The sequence below is a fragment of the Manacus candei genome, unplaced genomic scaffold (assembly GCF_025592945.1).
Source record: "Manacus candei isolate 608988 ecotype Guabito, Panama unplaced genomic scaffold, ASM2559294v1 h1tg000008l, whole genome shotgun sequence".
Classification (NCBI taxonomy): Eukaryota; Metazoa; Chordata; class Aves; order Passeriformes; family Pipridae; genus Manacus; species Manacus candei.
Genome location: NW_026138056.1, coordinates 15,384,880 through 15,409,920, shown reverse-complemented (window position 1 = coordinate 15,409,920; position 25,041 = coordinate 15,384,880). Strand labels below are relative to the sequence as shown.

Below are 25,041 nucleotides of genomic sequence, written 5' to 3'. Positions count from 1 at the left end.
TTTATCTGAGAGTGGGAGTCTTAGTTCCTTTATCATGCAGCCAGAGGCAAAGTTTCATCTCCAAAGTTATATTTAATGTCAGTAGACTGAGTCTACTTGAGCTGACACCCTAAATCTACTTCCCAGCTGACCATCTGAATGGTCTTGCTGTTTAAAGGCTACTTGATTTATATGATTGGAAAGTAACTGTCACAGATTCTTACTTGCAATTACACAGCCATGGTTTTAAATCTTTTTGGAATCTAGGCCTTTTTTTCCTTTCTTTTAAGCCTTTGTTTCTGAACCCATTTGTACACAGAAACCTGAATTCTGTTTGCAAACAAAATCATTGAATCATAGAATGGTTTGGGTTGCAAAGGACCTTAAAGATCATCTAGTTCCAAATCCCTCATGCCATGGGCAGGGACACCTTCCACTAGAACAGGTTGCTCAGAGCCCCATCCAATCTGGCCTTGAACACTTCCAGAGATGGGGCATCCACAAGCTCTCTGGGCAACTTTTTCCAGTGCTTCATCACCCTCACAGTAAAGAATTTATTCCATATATCTAATCTAAATTTCCCGTCTTTCAGTTTGAACCCATTACTCCTGGTCTTATCACTACAGTTCCTAATGAAGAGTCTCTTTTCAGCTTCCCTTTAGGCCCCCTTCAGATATTAGAAGGTTGCTATGAGTTCTCCACACAACCTGCTCTTCTCCAGGCTGAACAGCCCCAACATTCTCAGCCTGTCTTCAGAGGGGAGGTACTCTAGTCCCCTTCTCAACTTCGTGGCCCTCCTCTGGACTTGCTCCAACAAAATGCTGAGGTAGGGCTCTGGTCAGAGCACCTGGGAAGTGGCAGGACATCAGCAGCAAAATCCTGCTTGTGCTCTTCCCTCCATTCCCCTCTCCGGCCTCCAGCAAACACCCATCTGCTACTTCTCATCAGAGACACAAAGATTCATATCTCTGCTGCTCTCTTTGTAAAGAAGTCGCCTATACACTGCATTATATTTCAGACACCAAAGCGATCACTCCTTGTGTAGGCTTATGCCAACAGCTATGTCAGTTTTGGGGTAAGCGCTGGCAACCTCAGCACCATACAAGCAGAGAAAAAGACTCTGGCACTCAGCCTGGACTGCACAGCAGTTATTTCTCTACACACGAAACTACTTGCAACAGCAATATAAACTCACAGTAGCTCGTATCTGCACATCAGCTTGTTCAGTTCAGCATCTTCCTTTTTTGCACCATAAGGTTAACAGTTTTCCTGCATTATCTGAAACCTGGGAAATATGTTTGTCCATGGAATTTACCAGTTACTCTCCTGTCTTAATTGAAATATTTTTGTGTGAGCAGCTGGTAATCCATTTATTCAGGTAGGATTTCCATTGAAATAATAACTGAGTTCAGTATAGCTTTCTGAACCCCTTAATACATCACTATACCAATGCCTGTGGGTTACTACACAAATTAAAGTATGTGAAATTGACTGTTTCCCTGAGGAAGTCAGGAAGGCAACCTTTGTCTGGAGTAAGTGCTGGAATGTGGGATGTTTTCTTTTTACTTGTTTCCAAACATATTCCCAGGTAGTGGGAAAATCTGTCTCACATTAATAAAAGATCACGTCTTTTATAAACCACTTAATTATGGTGCTCATTCCTATTTTTAGTTGTCCAGTTGATGAATTACTTTATAAGTTTGGAAACTGTAGAATGCAGTCACTGAGATATACTCATACCCTCTCCATGTTCTTTATGCCTTGGTCAGAGTGTTTCTTGTTGAGCAGTCAAGAAACATGAGGTCCAGTAAAGTGAAAAGCAGGAGAAGCAAGCACAGAAATCTTGTGAAGGAGATCAGAAAAAAATCCCAAAGCCTTTTTATTACAGATAACTGGGGGGAGGACCTGTTGATTTAAGATGCCACCACTCCCATTTGCCAGAATTTTGTTCATATTTTCAAAAAGTACAAATTGGGTTTGTAAAAACACAATTTCTTGCAAGGTTGGCCTATTACTTATCCTTAAACCGTTACTACCAGAGAGGAAACTGGAGCATAACCAGTGTGTCTGAAACAAGAAAGGACTATATAAAGTAGATCTTTTGAGGGAAAAGTGATCTCACAGTGTTATAAATTGCAAAGTTATTTTCCACAATAAAGAACTTATTTAGGTAGATATAAGAGGATTGGGAGATCAACAGAGAAATGTATCCAAAAGTATTATGCAGCTCAGTAAAAAATATTAACTCTTTGCTCCCCTCATCATGTGACATTCACAGTGATCTCAAGTAAATCTACTCACGTGGATAAAACACAGTAAGCATGGGGCATTTACTAAGTAGGAAATAACATTCATCTGACCACACGGAATGAAAGAGAAATTGAACCAAAAGGCTCTTTCTAAAGAAAAGAAAGATTGCTAAAAGAGAACAGCAACAACAAAAAAAAATGTAGAGGCGTAACCCTAACATCAAAAACACTGATGACAGCAGGATTATTTTCTACTCAATACTGGCCAATGTGCCATGATGAAGGTTTCAAAAGGTTCACGTATTTATTTTCCTTCTGCTTGTTTTTTCCCCTCTGAGATCTGTTTAGCTAAGGGCTGGATGTATGACAGAAACCTAGAAGTTTTGAAAAGCATTGCTTTATAAACCAAAATGGAAATGAACTTTGAATGTAAGCTACTTTCTTTCCCTTGAGACAGTGCTGCCTCTCCTGCTCCCTGCCTGTCCTGCTGGAATACTGCCAGAAGCGTAGATGCTATGTATACCTCATGTGAGTCAGATGTGAAAGCCCAGAGTACTTTGGGATCCTCCATCAAGGTTGTTTGGAATGCTAAGCAGCATTAACTGCTAGAAAGAAATTGCACCCTTATTCAACAAAACAAGGACAATGCCACACTATTCGCAGAATTAATGCAGAGGAAATTGGTAACAATAGTGCTATGTGTTTGTTTGCTTTAGCAGCCTCAGTGTTTAAGAGACAGGAGGTGCCAAAGTTCGGGCTGACCATGAAATTGCAGCGTATCCCTTGGTATATGTAAGACTTATGGGGACAGTATTTGACTCCTTGGTACACACTTGTGTACCCAAAGCCACACAAAGACAAATACAGCAGAAACCTTGGAAGGTGCTTAAGGACTAAGGAACAACTTAGGTGCCTTGAGGAGACAAAGAGGCTCTCCAGCACCTGTAGAAGGACTGGTTCCATCAAAGATCTTCATCTGCAGCCAGTTCTTAACATGGATAAGCTGCTCTGGATTTACTTTCCCGAGTGCTGCTGTATAGGCCAAAGACAGGCAGATTTCCACAGGGAAAAATAAGAGTAGTAGTGCTCACACAAAGGTCATGTGCTCTGTTGAAGTTTATTTACATCCTTGTTTCAATGTACAAGGATACTAAAGCACACCAAAGAAAATAACTCAAGATTTTCTTTAAACATGAGAAAAAACAACTTATTTTTATCCCTGTCTTGCTCTCAGTCTTACTGAATCACTTAAGCTGCAATATTCCAAAACTACTCGGGCTGAGGAAAACAGCTGGCTTGAAAAATTTCAGTTCAAATATTAAAAGTTTCACAAATCCTCTGAAAACCAGGGTACTATAACGGGAACCACTGGGCAACTTTCCTAATTGGCGGTGCTACCAATCTATTACACAGTCAGGAATTTACATGTTTTGTTTATCGCACTCTACGTTATCAACTGCCCTCCAGTAAGCTGAAAATAGGCAGTTAAATAAAAACAGGATGGAAGCAGAAGAGGCAGAGCTGCCAGCTGAACCCAGACAAGCCCAGAAAAACTGTTCTGTGGCCAGTCCGGGCAGTGAGAGACACCAAAGGACAGGTTTTGTGTCTGCCATGGCCTTATAAAGCTATACCAGACACAAGCACACGCACATCACTCTGACAGAGAAGGTTTTCACAAATGAATAGTCTGTACCTCTCCCAAGGTCATGTGCCTGAAACCCACAGCCAGTCAGACGGACTGTTAAATGCGAGTGGAGCCATACAGACTGTCAAGATAAAATTATCATAGTCATATTTCAGCAGATTGAAAAGAAACCTGAGATGCATGTTCAGATTAGCTGCAAGAAATAGGATACCTGGACAAGCAACAGGCAATCCTATCAGCATGCTGTAAAGAAAACTGGAGCAGGTTTCACACAAACCAACCTCTGGAGGAAGAGTCAAAACAGTTCCTTCTTCTGAGGCAGTACGTGACTGTTTCTAGAGCCATGTGATGACAGTGTGGTCAGAATTGTACCTCAGATCAATCTGTGGGACTACAAAGAGCACCCAATGCTGAAGTCTCCTTTCCTAATTCACAGGACAAATTTAAAATGTTTCTGTAGTTGCATAAAAGATCCCACCTAGGAGTCAATTTCTGAATGTTTGCAGTTCTCAGAACAACTCCAGTGAAGTGAAAACCAGTGAAGGTTAACGAGCTTTTTATTTTCTGCTAACTCCAAAATAAAACCCAACAAACAAGTAGCTTGCAATGTGTTCTTAGACACTTCAATGTGATTGTGTGTGTGAGATACTAAAGGCAAAGTTTTACAATTTTTAAGTTTCCATTGTGTAATAAATAGTGGGTATTACAAAAATTTTAGTATCTTTAGAGAAAGACTAGATTTAGGATTGCAATGATGGATTTAATTTCCTGAGGTTATAAAGTTAAGCTATAAAGTTCTTGTGTCAGGTCAAGAGAACTCCTGACACACCAGAAACTTTCACTTCATGATGAATTAAATCAGACAAAACTGTTGTTTGAAAGATTATAATACCAATGTCCTACTCAATAACCATACGTGTACAGGTTGTTGCTTTTACATTTGTAAGTGGGTTTTGCACCTCTTACGTTTAGTAATATGTGATCCTATCTTTGGAGTGCCTGTTACACTAATATGAAGTGACACTTCCTTAGTAAGGGTCTAAATTTTAGTTGACCTTCCATTCTGCCTGGACAGGTGAATGAATCGGATTGTCAATTCTGTAATAACTAGTTGAATTTTACTTTTAATAAGATTTCCAGTGTAGATTATTTTTCGAGCAGTTCTACCCATCAGTTTTCTATAGGGTCAGAAGAACTGTTGTTCTGCATCATGAATTGCATACGGCAGCATAAAGCAAGGATAAATCACAAGTACAAGATTTGATAAATAGGAGACAAAAGATAAGGAGTTCACCTTCAATAAACAGTTGAATTGTGACTACTAAGGTCTGGCGTTGAAAGCAAAATAGGAGATACTTGGTAAAGAGAGTTACACTTCAGTAGCGTGACTGCCACATAGGCTTTCCATGGCCTTCATTCAAAGCTACAGCTGCTTAGCATCTCTGAAAATCAGACACAAAGGATAATATTGCATTTAAAGCCACGGAAAGTTTATGCATGCAATGCACTGTCTTCCGCCACCAATAATCCTGGAGCATAAACAAGGTTATTTCATGAATGAAAAATGAATGCATTTATGAATGAATGGATGTGCTTTCCAAACAGTCATTAGGGCAGAGGGGAGTAGGGTGTCAGAAGAGAGGTTTCTTTTCCTAACACTCAGACAATCTGATCTCTTTCAGGGTTTGACCCCATGAGGAAATGTAAAGCACAAAGACATCTTGGAATACCTTCATTTTGGTCTCTGTCGAAGACCATATTCTCTCCTCCTCCACAACCACACACATCCAGTTTACTCAAGATTACTGCTGGCCAGGTGAAAACAAGAGGGAATGCCATTCCTGTCATCACTCCTCAACCAGAGAGTCTGAGAAGGGCACATACATGAAGTACCTTGGTCTACAGACAGGTCATGAAAAAGGGAGAAACAGAAGAATCACTACAGATTGATCTGAAAGCATACAGCATGAGCCACCTGGGGTATTCACCATAATGGGATTGAGAATGGCATCAGAGCCAAGAGGGATTTGGTTTAAATTGTAAAGGTCGCATGGTATTATTGTGCTGGTGTGATAGATTTAGCCAAGTTTCATTAGTAAACTCAGATTTAAATATGCTTGTCATTTTAAATACCAGTACAGGAATCACAGCTGCTATATTTTCCATGACACGTGGAAGGGACTTAGGTGGGAACAAACTTATTCATTACATAGACTTTTCTTCTTAGAAAAACAGCAATTTCTTTAGCTCAAACTTTAGCACTTTAAAAAGATAGTTTACAAGTGTTACCTGTTCTCTCTTGCTGCTTTTGCCACTTCCTACAATATTTGGAAGGTCCTGCTCTCTGTTTAAAAGGTAAGTTATCAGATGTGGCTAATAATTCCCCAGCACATCTCTCTGACTGTTGCCTACGTCATCAAGGGAAATTAAATGACCCAGACTGTACCTTCATTGCAATAATGCAGTGCAAAGTTGCTTCAGAACAATTGCAGTTCTGCAGCTGGTCCGTTCCCTTGCCCTGCTTCCCCTCCAAAGCAAAGGAGCTGAGGGAAAGATGCCCAGGGAAGGTGAACAGTGGTGACAGAATTTGTAATGATAATAACATTTCTGTTCCAAAAGCAAGAGTCAGACCAAGACCCTGTACCGGAAAGGTCTCCTGCTTCATCACCTTCTCCAAAATGTGCACCATCCAGGGAATATCTTCATGGGCTATAGCTGACAGACCCCAACTTCCTCCCTGAGCTGTCCAGGTACAAGGCAGCTCCTAAGTTGGTTTCAGCTTCAGCAGTTGCTAAAATGCTGTGCATCATCACTGGGCACAGTGTGGTGATAAGTGAGCTCTGCAACTCGTGACTGGCGTTGGAGAACATCCCACCAGCCTGGGGAAGAGACAGAGGGGAGCTCATGTTGCCATGTGCAGACATGTCCTACATCTGAACGGGGAGTGGGGACACTACACCTTCATGCAGGAAATTCAAAACATGATTCCTTGAAGCTTTCCTCATTCCTATCTTTCTTCTTCTGACATTGGTGACATTTACAAACATGTATGTCTGAAGCCAACCCAGGGATAAAGCCTTGTGAAGAAATGATAGCTCAGCTAGATTTATCAGACTTTTGTTCATTAGAGAAATCTGCTTACAATGATAACAGATCCTGATCGTAAAAGTGTCTCAGGAGGCAAAGCCTTTTCTCATGAGAAGTTCGGTAGAAATGAAGAGGGACCAAGCGCATTGTTGAGTTACCTTAAAGACAAAAGTTTGTACAATGTATCTGTACACATATATCTACTTATGTGTATATACAAATGCATACACATATACTCACACTTTAAAGGTACTTGAGCTTTTCCTTTTCAAATCTGTGACAAGAGTGTGAGGATGAAAACTTAAGAAAGTTTCAAAAGCTCACAAACATATTCAGTGAAAAAGCTTTTCACATCATTCTTGTACTCAATGTACAGTATTAAAAAAGCCCAACATTTTAATGGCTGACTACTACTTATAAATGATTAATGTATTGTATTGCACGTAAAGTGCTCTCCTGTTTCTAGGAATACCTTGTTGGGTAATATTCTCATTTGTGATTCATATACATGTTCTTTTATAATCACAGTGAAATAACAGTTTCTGGGGAAGTGGTTTTTAAAAGTTTGTTGGGTGCTATAGGAGATCAAAATATAATAAAACTTACATAGAAGCAAAAATCATGCATGAACAACATCATTAGCTTTAACAATGGACTGAATAAATGCACGTAACTATAAACAGGATGGACTGAATTTTTCATCCTGGCAATTAATCGCGGAAGGCTACATTCAAATGAACAGGCTGAGCAGATAAGCTTGCACGTATCACCATAACCATTTGCTTCCAAAACATACATATACGTGCCTGGGTTCCCACTGGCAGGGAAATTCTCACTGCAAGATATCAACATAGATCTTTACACACAGTGTTTGGGATACTATATGCAAAGAAAAGCACACATAAAGCAGTGTCAGCAAATAGTAATCACAGTCTTTATTTCAGTGAGCAGAGAGGTGGCCAGAGCAGCTGGGATGACCTCAAGTTCACATCCCAGCATTACCAAGAAGCAGAAAACAACTGCCAAATATGCCAGATATGACACTTCAAGATTTAGTCACCTGTTGTTTTGTTTTAGTGAGGGAAGACATTGAGATAGTGGCTAGGAATGACATTTTGCTTGGCTTTTTGAAATAAAAGGAAATACTTTCTGTAAGAATGGAGTAAGCAGAGCACTGAACAACTCTAACAGTGGATCACCCCCAAGCTGAAACAAAATTCTCACAGTGACCACAGAACTTCTACTACTGCCCATGCAGTCCTGGTGGGGACTCTTGAATCTCACCTATCAGTGCCAAAAACTAGAAAATAAATGGATTTCCAGCGTAGCCCTCTGCATTTAGAACCAAATTGTTTAGTTGTGGGGCTTTGGCATTTTTGTTAATAAAAGTAAATTGAAAGTGCAGTGATCAGCCAGTGAACAGCAGTCTTTGTGGAATTACTTAGTCATCCAGACTGAACACGGAACACATAGGTTAACTTACTGCTTCCCAAATATCAAATAAAAATAAAATATGAAGAGAACAGCCTAAGTCTGATTTAAACAATGGAGGAAAAGAGCACAGAACAAAATGTTACAGAAGTAAAGGATTTTTTTTCCAGAAAATTATATGGCTAGAATAAAATTATAGAATTGTTCAGAATAAAAGGAATGCAGCAAATAATATATTTTACCTATATAAAGATTGGTTTTGAGCAATTGTATTGAAATGCAGTGTTTTGAATGCAATATCCAAATATCACAATACTCCCTTAATACAGAGCTATATGGATCTTATTTGGCCAAAATAAACTACAGAATAGAGAAATCTTAGAGGTTTAAATTGCTCTGGGATTTCTGTATAGCCTCTTTGCAGAAATACTAACCCAAAATGTAATGTAAGAAAGGCAGCAATATTTCGAAAACATCAGTACAAGGGAGTGACAGGTATTAAAGACACCCCCTACCTTCCACAATTACATGAACTGTATCAGTTTGAAGAAATAAAACTCTTTCCCTCCTTGCTATTGTATTTATTTTCATTCCCCTCAACAGCAATATAGTCTTCTATGGAATGTAAGGGCATTTTAAAACCTGAAATGTGAAGGTCATTAACTGAATTAACACAAAGGATGAAAAATAATTTTTTAAATGCAGTACCAATATTTATATAGCAGTTTAAAAGGCCATAATCATTACAAAGTCTATGTAATTGTTTGTGTATATGATGGGCTTCGGGGGGGATGAAAAATGTGCCTTGATGTGCCTTGTAATCCCTGGATGAACTTCAAGACCCCTGCCTGCAGGACCAGCTCCCGCACTAGGAAATGCTGTTCTGTCACTGAGAGATCCACAGGCGAGACGGTCCAGCCATGTCTCTGGTCCGGCCATGTCTCTGGTCCGGCCATGTCTCCACTGTAGATGCCAGGAGCCCTGCCAGGTCTCTGTGTGTGTGCCAAGCTGCCACACAATGGCCAAGGGCAGAACCAGGTGGGACCATCCCCATGCCCTGCCCTTGGCCTGCACTGGGGGAAATCCAGAAACACCAGCAAAAAGAGAAGTGGTGCATTCAACAGGCTCCTTGGTCTGGACAGTGGAGGGACCAGGACTGCCAGCAGGACTGCAAAAACTACCTGCTGTGCTGCTTTCACCTAGGTTGGGAGATGCGAGCCCTGTTCTCACCGCTGCTGTGGGATTGCAAGTTAAGGGTGGCATGTTCCTGTGTTTCTCTCTGCCCTCTGGGATATCGGCTCTCACCCACCCTGAGTGCAGTCAGCAGGGTCACTCTCTTGCTGTGTCTGCATGCTACGTGACTCCAGTGCTGCCTGTGCTTTCATGCTCTACTGTTACACAGTAAAAACAGGGAAGGTTTTCTGCTGAGGCAACAGTCAGTACAAAGCACTACCACAAAGACCGCAAGCAAAAGCCACCCACAACAAAAGAGAATTCAGGATGCACAAAACAAGTCTACACTGTTTATTAGCATTGTGGGAATAACTTGCCAGGCCTTCTCTACCTCCACCCTCTGTGCTTTAGTACCAAAAGGTATTAAGAAGCACTCCAAACGCCTGAGTCTGACTCTAAGAGGCTAAAAATCTTAACAGAAATTGCATATGGAATTCCCTTTCTTTCATAAGCTTCAGAAACATATGCTTTGAAATCCCCAGGGCTCTTCCATCAAACAATGTAGAGGTGAATAAATGTAGCAAAGACCAAAGGTATTACAGGGAAGATTCTTCTCTGCCTTTCATTGCATTTTACAGCTGCTCACATTTGTACTCTTAAGTTCAAAGCTTGAACACAAACTGTCACTGTCTGACAAAAACTTTGCGCTCTGTATAAAAAAGCACCCAACCACATTTTCAACAGCATTTTTTCATCTCCAAGAAGAATATTTTAAAACATAAATCATACTTCTCAAAGCCACTGCCAGTACCCAAGCGCTCCCCATGAAGACAGTTAACTGCACCCTACCCGTAGAAATGATGCTCCTCCGACCGCTTGCTCTGTTCCCTGCTTCTTCTGCCTCAGAGTGCTCAGATCAGATCCTGCCCCGGAGAAAAAGCAGAGTCAAAGGCTTGCGATACTCAGAGCTGAGTCCTGGAGTCAGGCTGCAGGAGGATCAAGGAGTACTGGGCTGAAGCAGCATGGAAGGGAGACATATCAAAGTATACTATCGCTCAACCATCACGCACAGGTAATGTCAGAGCATCTCCATTTGAAACTGTTGGTCACCATCTGGTGATAAAATAAGGAGATGCCAAGTTAGTTAAAGTAAGCTTGTGCATACTGGCATATTTTACTTACACTACATAATGAAACCCGTTGTCACCTTCATTCATACTGTTGTGTCTTTCCCACTTGAACAGTTTTATACAATTTGTGGGGGTTTTTTCTCTCCTTTGCTTCAATTACAAGCTGATTTCATCTTTCCATCACACATGCACATGCACATAAGACTGGATGCACTTGAGACTGAATGTGGCACTTAGTGTCATGGTCTAGTAACCGCAGTGGTAGTGGATCAGATGATCTCAGAGGTCTTTTCCAACCCAGCTGATTCTATGATTTTATAATTCTATGGTACCCTTCCAATTCAAGATGCTTCTAATATGAAAGGAAGATAAGTGCAAGAGACCTACAAAGTCATGCCACTCCTAAAAACAGGAACAGAAGTCAGCCATTGGGATGAATTTGCTAAACAAGGCAGAATTAAAGGGTTAAAAAAAGCCCCACAACTCTGGTTCTTTCTCTACTTCACAACTCTTTGGTGTGCATTGGTGAATCCTGGACAGCAGCAAAATTAGGCCTAGTTGACCTTTAAAAGAATGAATAATTTCCTAACATATTGAGATGTTTTAAATATACGTAACAGCTTTAAACACCCAAAGTGCTCTGCTTCTAATTATTATGTGAAATATTTGAGGAAAATGTAGATGATATCTCTAATCTGTTAATTACCAGCTGGCTCCTAGCGTGCATTATTAAGCTACTATGGCAGTGACTAATGCCTCTGACAATACTAAATTACCAACAACACCTTGTGGAGGAATGTGACCTGAGCAGCCTAGAAAGGACTAGCCGCAGGTGTTTATTTTCAGATAAAGACAGTTTATTAACTCAGGCATAAGACAAAAAACCTTAAATACCACATGCACATGTCTGGAGGAGGAGAAGGGCTGCACCCCAAGCCCCATGCGCTGCCTACCCCATGGGCACCACTGTGCCTCGTGGCTGGAGTAACCCAGACACCTGCATCACACTCTCTTTGCTCATGGGACAGATGGGGAGGAGGAAGAGCACCCAGGATTCCTCTCTGGAGGTATTTTAGATGCAGTGGGCTTTGCACCCTGCTCAGTGACTTTGGTAGGGATGCTGGTTGTGCAGAGCTGGTGCTGTACCTCACACTGATGTTCAGGACTCCACTGCTTCCAGCCCGGCAGTCCCAAAGTCTGTGTGCCCACAGTCACACATCACAGAGGCTCGATGTCAATGTGAGTTTGCGTATCCCAAAAGGGCTGGGCCCTATGCCATCCCTTCGTACAGTTCAGTAATTCCCTGATGTGAAGCTCACGAGGGAACTCCTGCTGAAGCGAAAGCAGGCTGCAGGGCTGCTCAGCTGCAAGGCATGTCAGGCAGGAGGTCTGAGAGTCTCAGGGATGGCAGGGACTTCCAGCTAGGGAAGATGAAGGAAACTTAATTGCCCACAGAAGGTCCCTCTGCACAGCTGCAGACCAAGCACAGCCGTTTTCCCGTCACCTTTGAATATAAAGCTTTTTTTCCCCTTCTTTTTTTCACTCAATGCACGTTCTGCCAAATCGATTAAATTAATAACATTATTGCTTGGACAGGAACTTACATGTCTTAGTCCTAAGTGTGTGAAATAACATTACTCTCCTTTCCAATCCTCCTGGAGTGGTTAGGAAAACCAGTCTTCTCTTGCGCAGTTGCATTAAAAAAATTGCTGAACAAACCTATTCTGCTGTAATGGGAAGGGACACATTTTCTTCCCTACTGTAAGTAGGTCAATGAAAACATGATGTTGTGAGAATGAAACTATTTTCCTCCGCCTTCTTCCCCCTAATGGCAGTTTCAAATCATTCCGATTTAATTATGTCTGTAGTGTTAGCTATAATAACATTGTAAGGTTATTAACAACTGATGTATTGGTGGTCCTAAAGTCTGGGATTTGTGCTTCCTTTGTGGGCTTATTTTAGCCTCAGGTATACACATGCAATTCCTATATATAGGAGCACATCACTGCACAGTTAAAAAAAGCCTGCAAAGAAATCTGGATGTGAAATGCAACAACACATTATGAGGCACAAAAATTTAACTCTCAGCTCTGAGATTCACCCTGAGCTTCTGCATCAATGTGATCTCTTTGTAAGGATGAAATTCTATCATCTACTCTAAATTTGTAAACAGCAAACTTGTTCTGAATTAATACTGGCATAAGCAAAGCCAGAGTATTTTCAGTGGAACTATTACAATTCATAGCAACTGGAGACTTCTCTGCATGTGTATCAGGAGGGATTAACCAGTAGCTGGAGAAACATTCAACTTGCAGCTATAACTATCAGAATACTAAATGCAAATTTAAAGGCCACTGGAAATAAAAAAATACACCGGAGGAGAACACTCCTCTCCCCAGTGAGAAAAAGGAAAAAAATTACATTACTAAAGAGAATATAGAATGCCTGAAGTATTATCAGAAGAAATGTTAAAAAACAAAATGGGTGTTGCTTTTCTACTGACTGCCTCTATTTTAGAACAGATGGTGTAAATTAGTTTTGTTGACATTATCTGAAAAAAGGAAAAAGTAATTAATTCACCTCGCATAATGCCTGTTGTAAGCTCTCACTCACCCACACAAGCACTCCAAAGACCCCCCTCTGCAACCAAATGTTTGCCATAGCAAAGGTTACGTGCTCTTACAACCCACTCCTTGTATCCTTATCGTGAAAACAACAGGCCTGACTAGGACAGTAAAGCTAAGCAAATACAAGCGGGCACCACTGTATCCTCAGTGTGAAATTTTTACCCTATAAAACCCCATGACTTCAAAGGAAACTTGGATTTCAACCAAAGAATCCAATTACATGTTTCAAATTTAGGATGGACTGTCAAGTGCCAGCTGACAAAGTGATGTCCCCAAGTATTTCAGGACAACAATATTTGAGCTGAAATGCAAAGCCAGCTGTTTATGCCTTAACCACTTACCTAAGGAACATTTCAAAATGAGGAAATTATATGATGATTAAGTGCCTCCTGCACCTCAGCAAAACGCATTTCACTCTGCAGAGAGATCTTTGAAACCAGAATGCAGAAAGCATGTCTATCATTAAAGCAATTCCATATGCAGTATTATCACCCATATCACCAAATCATAGGCATGGTAGAAAAGATACGTAATCCACCTCCCACTGTGAGATAAAGTCGGATACACTTCAGTCATGTTTATTAAAGCCATTCCTAACACTCCCAGTGATGGAGACTCCACATGAACCATTGGCAGTGTATTTCAGGGATAACACTTTCCTTCAGTTTACCTCCTCTTTCTTGCTTCACTTTAGATGCATTTCTCTTTGTCTGTGGCACAGAAAAGAGATTAGTGGCCCACTCTTTGCAACAGCCTATTCTATCTGTGCTTGAAAAACTGCCCGTATCCTACTCACTCCTCAGCAGACTCTTCTTTTTTAGGCCCCCTGGGGCATGTCCTACAGATCTCTGGTCATTTTTACTGCCTTATTCTCCACATCGAAAACGGTCATCAGTTTCTTTAAGTGCAGTGCTCTAAACTGAACACAGGACCCCAGCTGAGCACTCATCAGTGTGGCCATTGCTACCTGCAGGCTGTAGTTCCATATGCATCCCAATATCACACTTTCCTTTTTTTCCTTTCTATAATGCAACAGCTCAACATTGCCAACTCATGTTCAGCTGGAGATCCACAGTAACCCTTGTCCTTTCCTGAAGAGGTGTTGTCCCACTGGCTGTTCCCCAGCCGGTGTCAAGAGCTACGAGCACACAGAATCCTCTGGAGCTACACACACCACCACTGCAGCCTCTGTGTGTCTGGGGAGCCAACTGTGCCTTTGAGATGCCTCCTCATAAAAGACATCGACTTGTGGATAGTTTTTAATTAGCACACAGTGCAAAATACTGCAAATCCATCAGGCACCTGGACAGTATTTGCATAAACTTCCCTCTTTTTATTTGCTCTATCCACCAGTAACAGAGTGGAAAAACAAGGACTATTTCTTCCAAGGCTGAAATACCCAATTTTGTGTCCTTGTTCTATATTGAGCCTGTCAGTGTAGATAGTCATGCCTAGTACAAGCCCAAGCAGTCATCTACAATGGTGTACAACAGAAAAAGGATAGGACTAATGACCTGTGAAATAGGTATGGACAGACCTGGCTGGGGTTGCTTTCTGGCAAAGCTTGGTTTCTCTTGGACGTAACATAATGGCTGACTTATTTAGTACTTTACACACACAGTTACAAAAGCGGAGGCACTGTACACAAGGAGTTTATTTCCGCTTTCAGAAAAAGAGAGTGGCCTGAAACATTATCAGTCCATCTCCTTATTTTATGATTTTTTCATAGAGAATATACTGTTTCAATGAAAGTGGATATTAAAAAGTGTAACAGCAAAGATTAAGTCCATTCAGTCCAAGTTACCACTGAGGTATGAGTAACTGCATGTGACTCTCAGTGAACACCTATTCCCCCTTCCATGAAAATATACTGTCCTGAGAAGAGTTTATCTAAGCCTGGAAACTACTTTTCTTTCTTCAAAAAGTCTTTAAACTCTTTACACTTTTAATTCTATTTAGGAATCCATTACCAGACTTAATGTAGATGAAGAACTTGTATTTGCTTGGATTCTTTCAACCATCCACTATCTCATTTAGTTATTTAGTTGTATGATTAATGAAATTGTACTTACTATCACCTACAGTCACATAATTGCTTTTTGCCATCATCATTTTAGCAAGTTTCCTCTGCTTACCCCCACTTACTACTATAAAACCTTTTTTCAGTTGCTCTGCTAAATTTTATGACTCACCTGAAACTTGATATATCAGGTATTAGAGTCAAGCTGAATATATTATTTATACATTTTCAGCAATTTTCAAAGCTAAAGTTATTGAAAATAAATAGTTTTATCTCTGCTAAAAGAAATATTTTACCATTCTTTTGCTGAGCAGCATTCATTCCTCCATGCTTTCACATAAGAACTTCCGACCTGGTAAGCAGGTACAACTGTTATCTTATAGTCATATTTCATCCCCCCAAAGATGGTTCTCAGGGACCATCAGAGCTTACAAATGCAAGGGATTGCTCTACCAGCTGAACGTCTACACCTTTGCTGACGACTTTCGTTTTGAACTGACATGGGTCTAAGGAAGACACACTCAGGGGGCTCCTTGAAAGCCACGCAAAACCTCTTGTATTTGAAAATGTGTCTCCTCCAGAAATTTCCTCCCTGAGACTTTGTAGGCAAGCAGAGAAGATGAAGCCAAGGATTTCTGCTGCATTACCACTTCTGGATATGCTGCCAGCCTGCCCTGATCGCTATGATTATGTGTTCAATGGGTCTACCAACTGCAGACCTACAGTTGGGAAGACAACCTAGAGGTTCGGATGAAGAGGCCTGGAAGGTGGCAGAGAGAAATGGGAAGCCAAGATGCAGAACAGGTTGTAAGGGAAGTAATGTGATATATGGCATTATCAGAAGTGGGTTTTTTAAGAGGTAAAACATGGCTTGTTTACAGAATAGCCTGGCAGAGAACATAGCTTGACTTTCAGCTCCATTAAGCTCTTCTTGCATTCCTGTACCAACCAGCATAATACAATTTGTACCTGCATGAAACTGATGTGATTTATTTTCCCTATTGAGACATCCAAATTGATCAAACTTTTAAGAACAAATATAAAACCATAAAACCCCTTGCTTTTTTTTTTTTTGATCTGTTTGGAAATTCGTTTGATCTGTTTGGAAAGACATTTTGTTGATGTATATACACAGAAAAGTGAAATATTTGTTATTGTAATAGCAATTAAAAATATACATCAAATAGCAAGTGCTTTCATACTTGGATCTATGACGTGCCTTTTTTCCTGGGTTCTAGTCTGCAAAGGACTGGCTAGCTTGCCCAGACTAAATTTAGTTTCTCAAGTAGGTGAGAAAGCTTTCAGTCATACAAGATAGTTAGGAGTCCATATTAAAAAAGTGACAAGATTTCAGAATAACCAACTCAGAAGTTAAAAAATGTTTAAATCAATGTGTTGCCTTTGTAATTTAACACATTTTTTAGATGTAAAGTTAGTCATTCTCAAGTCAATTTATAGGAAAAAAGAATGATCTAAAACTAGGAAATGCACGGTATTTCCATATCACACAAATGATACAGTAGGTCTCTTAATCCAATATAAATGAGGTGTGCATTTTAAAAAAATGGGGGGACAGAAACACATGATAGCTAAGCTGGAAAGGATCAAAGCGTTCCCTGATCTTCCAAGGACAATGTCACATTAGGAATGAACACACACTGACAAGGTAGTAATTACTAGAAAGCATATACTTCCATTAAATGAGATATTTTTAAAATGCAGTAGAGGAAAGCCTAAGATTACTAATTCCATCTGCAGTTGTTACTTGATAATGGGTACTCAAGGACAACTTCACTCCAAGCATGTTCCTCTGTGCTTTGCCTGTGCTTACTTCCACTGTGTTTAAAAGAACCAGTCACAAGTTGACATTAAATTGCTTTTAAAGTCTGCTTGCTCACAGACTTTTCTGTCTCTGCTTCATTTTTTCCTTCCTTTTTTAGGTTCCACTGACTGCAAATGTTCTTACAAATTTACAAGGAGGTATTTAATACCAGACTAGTGTTATCCTTACAATAGATATAAAAGAAAATAAGAATGCAGCACTTAGGTACTACTTTTTGTTCCTTGATCCTGAAGCATTTCACAGACCTGGGCAAGTATCACTGTCACCAATCTCAGAAAGGGATATGCCAAGCCCCTTACATGGCTTGTCAAAGATCACAGGCACAGAAGCCGACTTGTTCCCTCCACGGCCCCAGGGAAGGTTATGTTCAGCAAACAGCTACCTCCATGCCAACAAATAAATTAATAAATTAATAGATAAAGATTAATTATTTCCACTGCTTTCCTATCTCTTTATTACTCAGAGTATAATCCCTAATTCAAGTTTTATAGCAAGAGACCATGTAATTGGTTCAGACACAGGAAACAGACGGTAAAACTCAGTTTCCTGTAATACCCCCTGCCAGGGAGGATGGTTTTTTCAAGACCGTTAGGTATTAGCCATTCTCTCAACTACCACAGCTGCAATTAGATGCATTTTTAAGCATCCTATTAGTGGGAAGGATTGCTCTGTTTCCAGGTAAAGTCGCTGCATACCGTAATAATTAGCCAGGAAGTACTTTATTCCCTGATACACCAGGAGCCAGAATGAATAATAAGGGCAGGAGAATGAATAATAAGTGCAGGAGGTCTGAAAACACTTGGACTAGCAAATTCCCCGGGTTTCTGCTCATGGACTCAGAGGTGATAACATGGCTGCACAGGACATCATAATTGCATTAGTTTTGGGTTTGGATGTTTTTGAGTTTTTTTTTACAGAATTACAAAATTACAGAATTGATGCTTTCTACAGTGAGCTGCACTGTGTAAAGCATTGACTGTCATACTCTGCCAAAACAAATTAGCTGCTGTCACTGGCAGCAGATTCATTAAGACCCAAAGGAAATTGTATCACTGTAAGCTGCTTCTATGTACTTTTGAGCTCAGAAAAAATACCATTACATCGTCAGGGAACCCTGGGGAAACAGTCCTTAAACTCCTTACCAACTGGTTCCTGATGACACCCCTATTTTCTTGTTTATGGCAAAATGATAACTGCAAAAAGCCTGAGGATGAGGCTAGAAGAAAAGTTTTACAAAGGAAAAAAAAAAGATCATGACAGAAAGAAAGAAAATGGGAACCATGTACAGTAATTGTAAAGTCTAGCAAGGAGGGATTTTTAACACCCATAAAGTGTATCCCTGGTACTGGTTTTAGCAGTTTGCAAAGAAAGAAGTGTAGGATTTATTAAAGGAAAAAATGCTGCAAACCCACGTTCACCTCAGAGAGCATAGTTTTTTTGAACTCTCATGACAAAGTCACAATTTAATGGTAACAAAAAGGGAGGGACCATGACCTGCCTCCTGCACAAGCAGACACGCTACTGGCTGTGTCAAAGCAGCGCTTGTCCTGAAGAAACACCTTCAGCTCCTTGGAGTAGGAAAGCATGACATATGCTAGTGATGAACACTGTAATAGCATCAGAGCAGCACCTTAACCACTCACACAATACCCAAAACCAAGAGGCACCAGCTTCTGCTATAGTCTTGTGCTCCCCTCTTCAATATTCTGTCCCTTGCTTATCTCCTGAAGATCAGCACCTTGATGATCTCTCCTCTCTCTGCAGCAGCAAGAGGTAGGGTCCAGGGGCAGGCTCCCTCTCATCTTCCCATCTCCTCTGTCTCAGCAGCACTTCTCCATTTTCCCCTCTGTAGGGTTAGTGGGAATCCTGGGAAATGTGAGGGAGAAAGGGAAGGCTGCAGCAGGTAAAGAAGTCCAGAAGATCACAGAGAAGAGGGTGTCACCATCCCTAGCAACACCTTGTTACAAAAGCCTTTAAGGATGTGTTGTCTCCTCTCCTTTCACCTTCCCTGCTTCCCAACAAATCCTAGTCACCTTAGGAGCACGGGGCTAGGTTGGGAGAAGAGGACAGGGAGAGAAGGAGGGAGAGGAGAGGGGTCCTAGTCCCCATGTCATGCTCTGATAAAGCTACCACACCCTTAACAAAAGCCTCAGCAGTATCATGCTGCCATGTAGTACCATTAATCACTGAACACATGCAGTACCATGCTCTCTCTAACCATGAAAAATTCACCCTAACAGCTGGCCAACGATTTTCTCTTTCAGCAAATATGTCAACATTATAATAATTTAGAAATTGTATCAAATACAGCAATGTTTTCTATGGAAAAATATCAGCCTATTGAAGATTTTCCATTTATTGCCAGGATGACTGGAAGATGTTGTGGATTAGATAGGCCAGAATATACTTTTTAAAGCCAATCCAATACCACATAGCAGTTACCCTGGGAACTCCCTGTTCCTGGGTCAGATGCTTATTCCCTTCCAGCAGTGATGTTTCTGAGGCAGCGTCACTTCCCAGAATACAAAGCATGCTTCCTTGTGACAAAGCTCTCCAGTGCCTCTTGGACATTTAATTATGGGAGAAGGGTCTCAGATAATGAAATGGGAACATCATGCTCCTGAACTATAGCTTCTGAAAAGCAATACGCTGTGGTAGGGAAATGCAATTTAATTTTGACCTGACTCAGGAATTTCCCATGGAACATTAATTCTATTTTCTGCTCACCTCTGAATGTCAGTCTATTTTTCTCTTTCAGTTTAGGAAGATTATAAAAGGTGCACTGAGCCCCTACTTCCAAATACGTGGATTCTTCTTCCCTCCATGGGGAGTCCATAGCCCTGGGGAGGGTACATCTGAAAACAGAAGCCCATTGTGTCAAGCCTTATCAGAGTCCACGCCTAGCGGGAGGAACTGCTATCTAGATACCCAACACGGAGAGTAATAAAGGTATTTCCACCCCCTTCTGATTTGCAGGGGCTCCTAAAGCTCACACAACTTGCCTGAAGTTGCACAGGACCCTGTGCAAGAGCCAGAAGCTAACTGCATTTTTACCAAGCCCCACTGCAAGTTTTACTCATCTTGACAGCTTTTTTTTCAAAGGTCTTCCACTTCAATACTAAAACAAATATTACAGTAATTCCTTAGTGTAAGCATCTGTTGGCCTGGAATTTAGCATGGGACTGAAGTGCTGAGCTAGTCTGAGCTAGTTAAAAGAACATCCAACTACTACAAATTATAAGAGAACTGACTTGAATGTCATTTCTCACATCTGCATCTGTTTTTTTCCAGATTTACCTTAAAGGTTATCTACTTCCTTCTTCTCCATCTCCTACACTTAACCAAGCAGAAAACACTTCACAGCAAATTTGCTCAACCAAATATAACCAAATGCTTTGCAAAATTTGGTCAAGTTGATCAATAAGGACAAACTTGATCAAATTCAAGAAAGATACCAAAACATATCAGTCAGACACATCATCTTTCCTTGAAACAGAGGACCTGTTTTTATTTTAATTCACCCAGTTCCACATATTTTGCAAGACAAAGACTGCCATTATGTGAGTCTTTTCAGCACTGATATCTCTAACCAAAAATGTTAGGCACTCCAGTTATCCAAAGACAGCACCTATTTCCTATGGTTATTATGGACAGTACTAACACGTTAGGAATGCTGAGTATGTTTGGGTGAACCGCCACCAAGTCCAAAGTTAGGAGCTCCTCTACTATGATGTAAAACACATGTACCCAGAATAAATGGCAAAACCTAAGTCAGTATTTAGGCAACACTCACTCAAAGCACAGATTCAGATAAAACTCTCAGACTACAAGTTCTTGCTATATAACAAACATTACATTTAACTTCCCACGGAGTTTCTGTATTTTAAAATTCTTTTGGGTATAGGAACTTCACCAGAAATTTTTGAGAAACTGCCTGAAAAAAACATTGATCAATGAAGTAATGTATTTGCTAGATACTGAAATTACCTCTGATAAGTTCTAGAAAAAAATATGATGGCCTGAATCTTTTCTTACTCACAAATTCACTATAAGTGATGACAATCAGGTAAATGCACACATTTTTAAATAACTGCTAGATGAACTTTGTTCAGAGAAAATGAGAGCCAAAATGTTAAAACAAAAGAAAACCAAACCAAAAAGACCCTTAAACTCCAAGTAAAAGCACTATTTGGGAACAAACAAACAAGAAGGTTAAATTTAATTAACCCTGTGTTGTGTTCAAATTTACCCATGAGGAAATAGTTCCTAAGTGAAACCATGGCCCAAAAAGTAAGCAAACATTGATTACATCCTCTCTAACATGGAAAACAACTCGCTTTTCAACTTTGTAACCATAAGCAGCATTTCAAACAGTATGTCCCACTAATGAAAAGCAAAGCTTTGTAACAAAACTCATCTGATAGGAAAACGGCACTCCAACTGTAATAGCAAAATTCTTAAAGCCCAAGACTCCCTATGAATGCCAAGAAAAGGAATCTTGTGAGTTAATTTCACTGAGGAATAAAGTTCCAATGATCCATATGGAGAAATGGTGGACAAAATCACCCGGGAAAAGCATTACTTAGGTATCCACCTCACCCTAGAGGAACTGTCAGAGTGCTCTGAAAGCAGCAGGAAAACCCAGAGGAACCACACCAGCAAATGCATGCGAAGCCAAGCTTCTTACTTACCCTACTGTATGCACCATGATCTCTTTTGCCACCTTAGTAATTCCAAAGTATCCAGAACGATATTATTTTTAAGAGAATATTAGAGTTGTTAGAGGAGACAGAGGCAAGCTGACAAGCAGAGCTTTGTGAGAAGCCAGGCGGAGAGGGATGAATTTAAACCCTGGCTCAAGATGCTGTGTATTCTGCGTCTATCTTTAACTTCTAAGTGATTTGGTTTCACATTCCTCTAAAGTCCTGCTGGCAGATGCCTTCGTGGAGCTTTACCAATCGCAGGCATCCAGCCCCCTCCCCTCCTCTATCCTTCCACCTCCCTCCCTCCCTCTTCTTCTCCCTCCCTCCTGAGCCTACCACTCCACCCCCATCTCCCCATCCCCACCTCTCCTCACACACACACACACACACACACACACACACACACACACACACACACACACACACACATATACGGGGTTGGCTGGCAGGATTTCACGGACTTCCAGCCTCAGCTGCCCGCTGCTGGGAGCCAGCAGCCTGGCAATTAGCTCGACATGGTGCCTTCGGAAATCCAGAGCGGCTCGGCCTGCCTCTGCTCGGTGCAGAGGCACCTGAAATTACTGCTTGTGCCCACTCAGGCAAAGTCCCTGAGCCAGAGCATCACCAACCGACTTGTGGTCCAAAGTGGCACACCTGCGAAGCATCTTCCGCAGGGCACCCCAGGCACAACCTGGAGGGGTGTATGGGTTGGGGCAAGGCAGCAATTCACCCTCTGTTGGACAACGCTTCTGCAGAGACTCGTATCTGGATGCCTGCAGCACTTCTGCCTGCGCAGGGGGCTTTACTAAGCATGTACAAACAAAAAAAACCCCACAAACAACCTCCCCCCAAACAAACAAAAAAAAAATACCACCCAAAATTTTACCAGATCTTGAACAAAAAGCTTCTAAAGTTCCACTCTTAGTCTGTGGCTCCTTACAGTAACAATGCATTGCAATGTTGTCCTGACTCCAAAGTAACTAGACTACAGATTAGTGGCATCATTTGAGGTGACTGAAGTGGAGAAAAAGGTCCTTCCATGTAAGCCAGAAAGACAGTATCCCTACCAGAGACTGACAGAGTCCCTAGTGTCGACACAAACCCCCGACTCTTAAGATCAGCCTTTTGAAGCAGCAGTTTTTAATGCACAAATGCATATTCAGTTGAACACTGCTTGCCATCAAGTCTGCCTTATCTCAGACATGGGTGGGAAAAGAACAAGCCACAACACTTTATGTAAAACGTATGAATTATTGAACACTTTCAGTTGCAACAGGAAAATACCAATTGACAGTCACACCAATTCAAACAGAATAACATGGTAAATGTCTCTGGTTTCTTAGAGTCTTCAGCCTTTGTCTGAGCTGCTGCCAAGAGGGGTTTGTACCCAGGGATGCAGCCAAGCAAGCAGTGAGCACAGGTTTGGGCAGAGGAGGCAAGGTCAAGCTGTGCCCAGAATCATTTAGCTAAAAACACATTTTGAAAATGCCTTGCCAATGTTCTACCTGATGAGGCATTACAGTTTTCAGAGTGCCAGTGTTGAGAGGCTGGACTGATTTAGTAGTAAAAGTGATCATGCAATTACTTCAAGCTAACGAAGGGAATGGCTCAAACTTGGAAAGGCCTAAAGGATGGTAAAAAAATCAGTTGAAGGGCTGTATCAGAGCGCACATTTAGTAACCCTGCACATCTTCTGCCTGCTTCATAACATATATATAAATACTTACATTTGAAACATATATATAACATATGAAGTTTGATGAAAAACAGTAACTTCAGTCAGTCCCACAGACAAGAAGGCAAGTGTCCTCTTAAACCTGGAGAGAGCACAGGTTTGTGGGCGTGGAAAAGCTGCTAGCAACACACAAACATAAAATAACAAACTGTCTGACAACTCCTGAAAAGTCGAAAGATTTATTTTGAATCACTAACCTTTGTTACTATTAGCAAAGCCAGACCTCAGTATGTTCAATGTCTGCCTTTCAGTGCTCGTTAAAAACTCCAGCAAGAGTAAAACACGCCGTGGACTTCCTGCCAGATAGGGAAGAAGTCACTTCACTGCTTTGCCTCAGGACTGCTGATACAACAGTTCAGGATGTGTGTCTATTATTCAAGCTGAGGAGCTGCAGTGAACGGCAGAAAAGCTGCCTTGCCTGGCACCGCTTTCAGACAGAGCCACCTCTAACACTGCCGGCTTACAAATCTTTCAGAGCAGAGAAAATCAGAGTCAGTCTCCCATTCAAACGGTGCAACTGCATATAATGCAGTATGTACCTCAAGTAATTTTTTTTCCCAATTGTTTGTAAAGGTGTCAGACTTGAAGGGCAGTAATCACTAGAAGCAGAGACCAACTGTTAACACTAGGACTTAAAAAGCACAGTGCTTTAGATGCTTAGAGAGACAAAAGAACAAAGAAAACTCTTTGTGCCTTTGTGGCTGAGGGCTCCTTTCTAATTAGGGCAACAAGGAAGGAAGAAAGAAGCTCCCCACGGCAGAAGATGCGATGGACAAATGTGGTGATTCAGAAGTGAAGTCATGAACAGGAAGGATTAAGGATGAGCTGTTTATAGGACTCCAGCCTACCTTCCTACCTCTAGAGAGTGCTTAAGTGTTAGGAAAAACAATGGCAGGGAAATCCACAGTAGCACATTCAGGCTTTTATCTAAATTTGGGTATTTCCCTTAGTAGATATAGGGGGAAAAAGATTGGGTTTTGAATCCTCTGAAAGAACACTTAAACTGTTTGCTTCCCGTGTCTCTTAAAAGGTTATTTAAAAACCTAGGACTATGGGGGTAGAGGGAGCTTTGGAAAACGATGCTGGAAGTTACGGGGAAACCTTGAATGTCAACATGGACAGCATGATCCTAATCCCATGAATGAGATAGTCAGAGGTCATATGTCCAAAAACTGTACCACATTAGCCAAAGGAGAAGACAGGTGTCCGGTTTCCTCAGATGAAGAGCTGTGCAATAATACCAGTGTCTAACGTGCAACATAAAGTGTACAGCTGGGAGAGACTTACCACTGCTCTTTCTCTCTCAGCAGAGTCTATTGCTTATAACCATCATCAAATGCAACAGATTAGGGCATTAGATTTGAGATATATGAAAACACATTAATAGAAAGTTCTTGTGGAGGAGTGGGAGTTAGCTGG

General features: G+C 41.1%; 1 protein-coding gene across 28 annotated transcripts in view; it reads right to left on the bottom strand.

Annotated features, from left to right (window-relative positions):
• DTNA (dystrobrevin alpha) overlaps positions 1-25,041 on the bottom strand; it is a 234,169-nt gene that overhangs the window by 167,934 nt on the left and 41,194 nt on the right. For 6 of the 28 annotated variants that reach the window (XM_051769729.1, XM_051769755.1, XM_051769813.1 and 3 more), the window contains exons 1-4: positions 21,876-22,076; positions 18,923-19,050; positions 10,414-10,487; positions 7,016-7,118 (exon numbers count right to left, since the gene is read on the bottom strand). The exons of 1 other annotated variant lie outside the window; for it this stretch is intronic. In XM_051769729.1, coding sequence (XP_051625689.1) covers positions 7,016-7,107 — 92 coding nt within the window. In that variant the 5' untranslated portion in view covers positions 7,108-7,118; positions 10,414-10,487; positions 18,923-19,050; positions 21,876-22,076. Of the gene's footprint in view, positions 1-7,015; positions 7,119-10,413; positions 10,488-18,922; positions 19,051-21,875; positions 22,082-25,041 lie in introns of those variants that run through there. 21 more of the 28 variants (XM_051769704.1, XM_051769749.1, XM_051769787.1 and 18 more) reach the window with 14 other exon arrangements.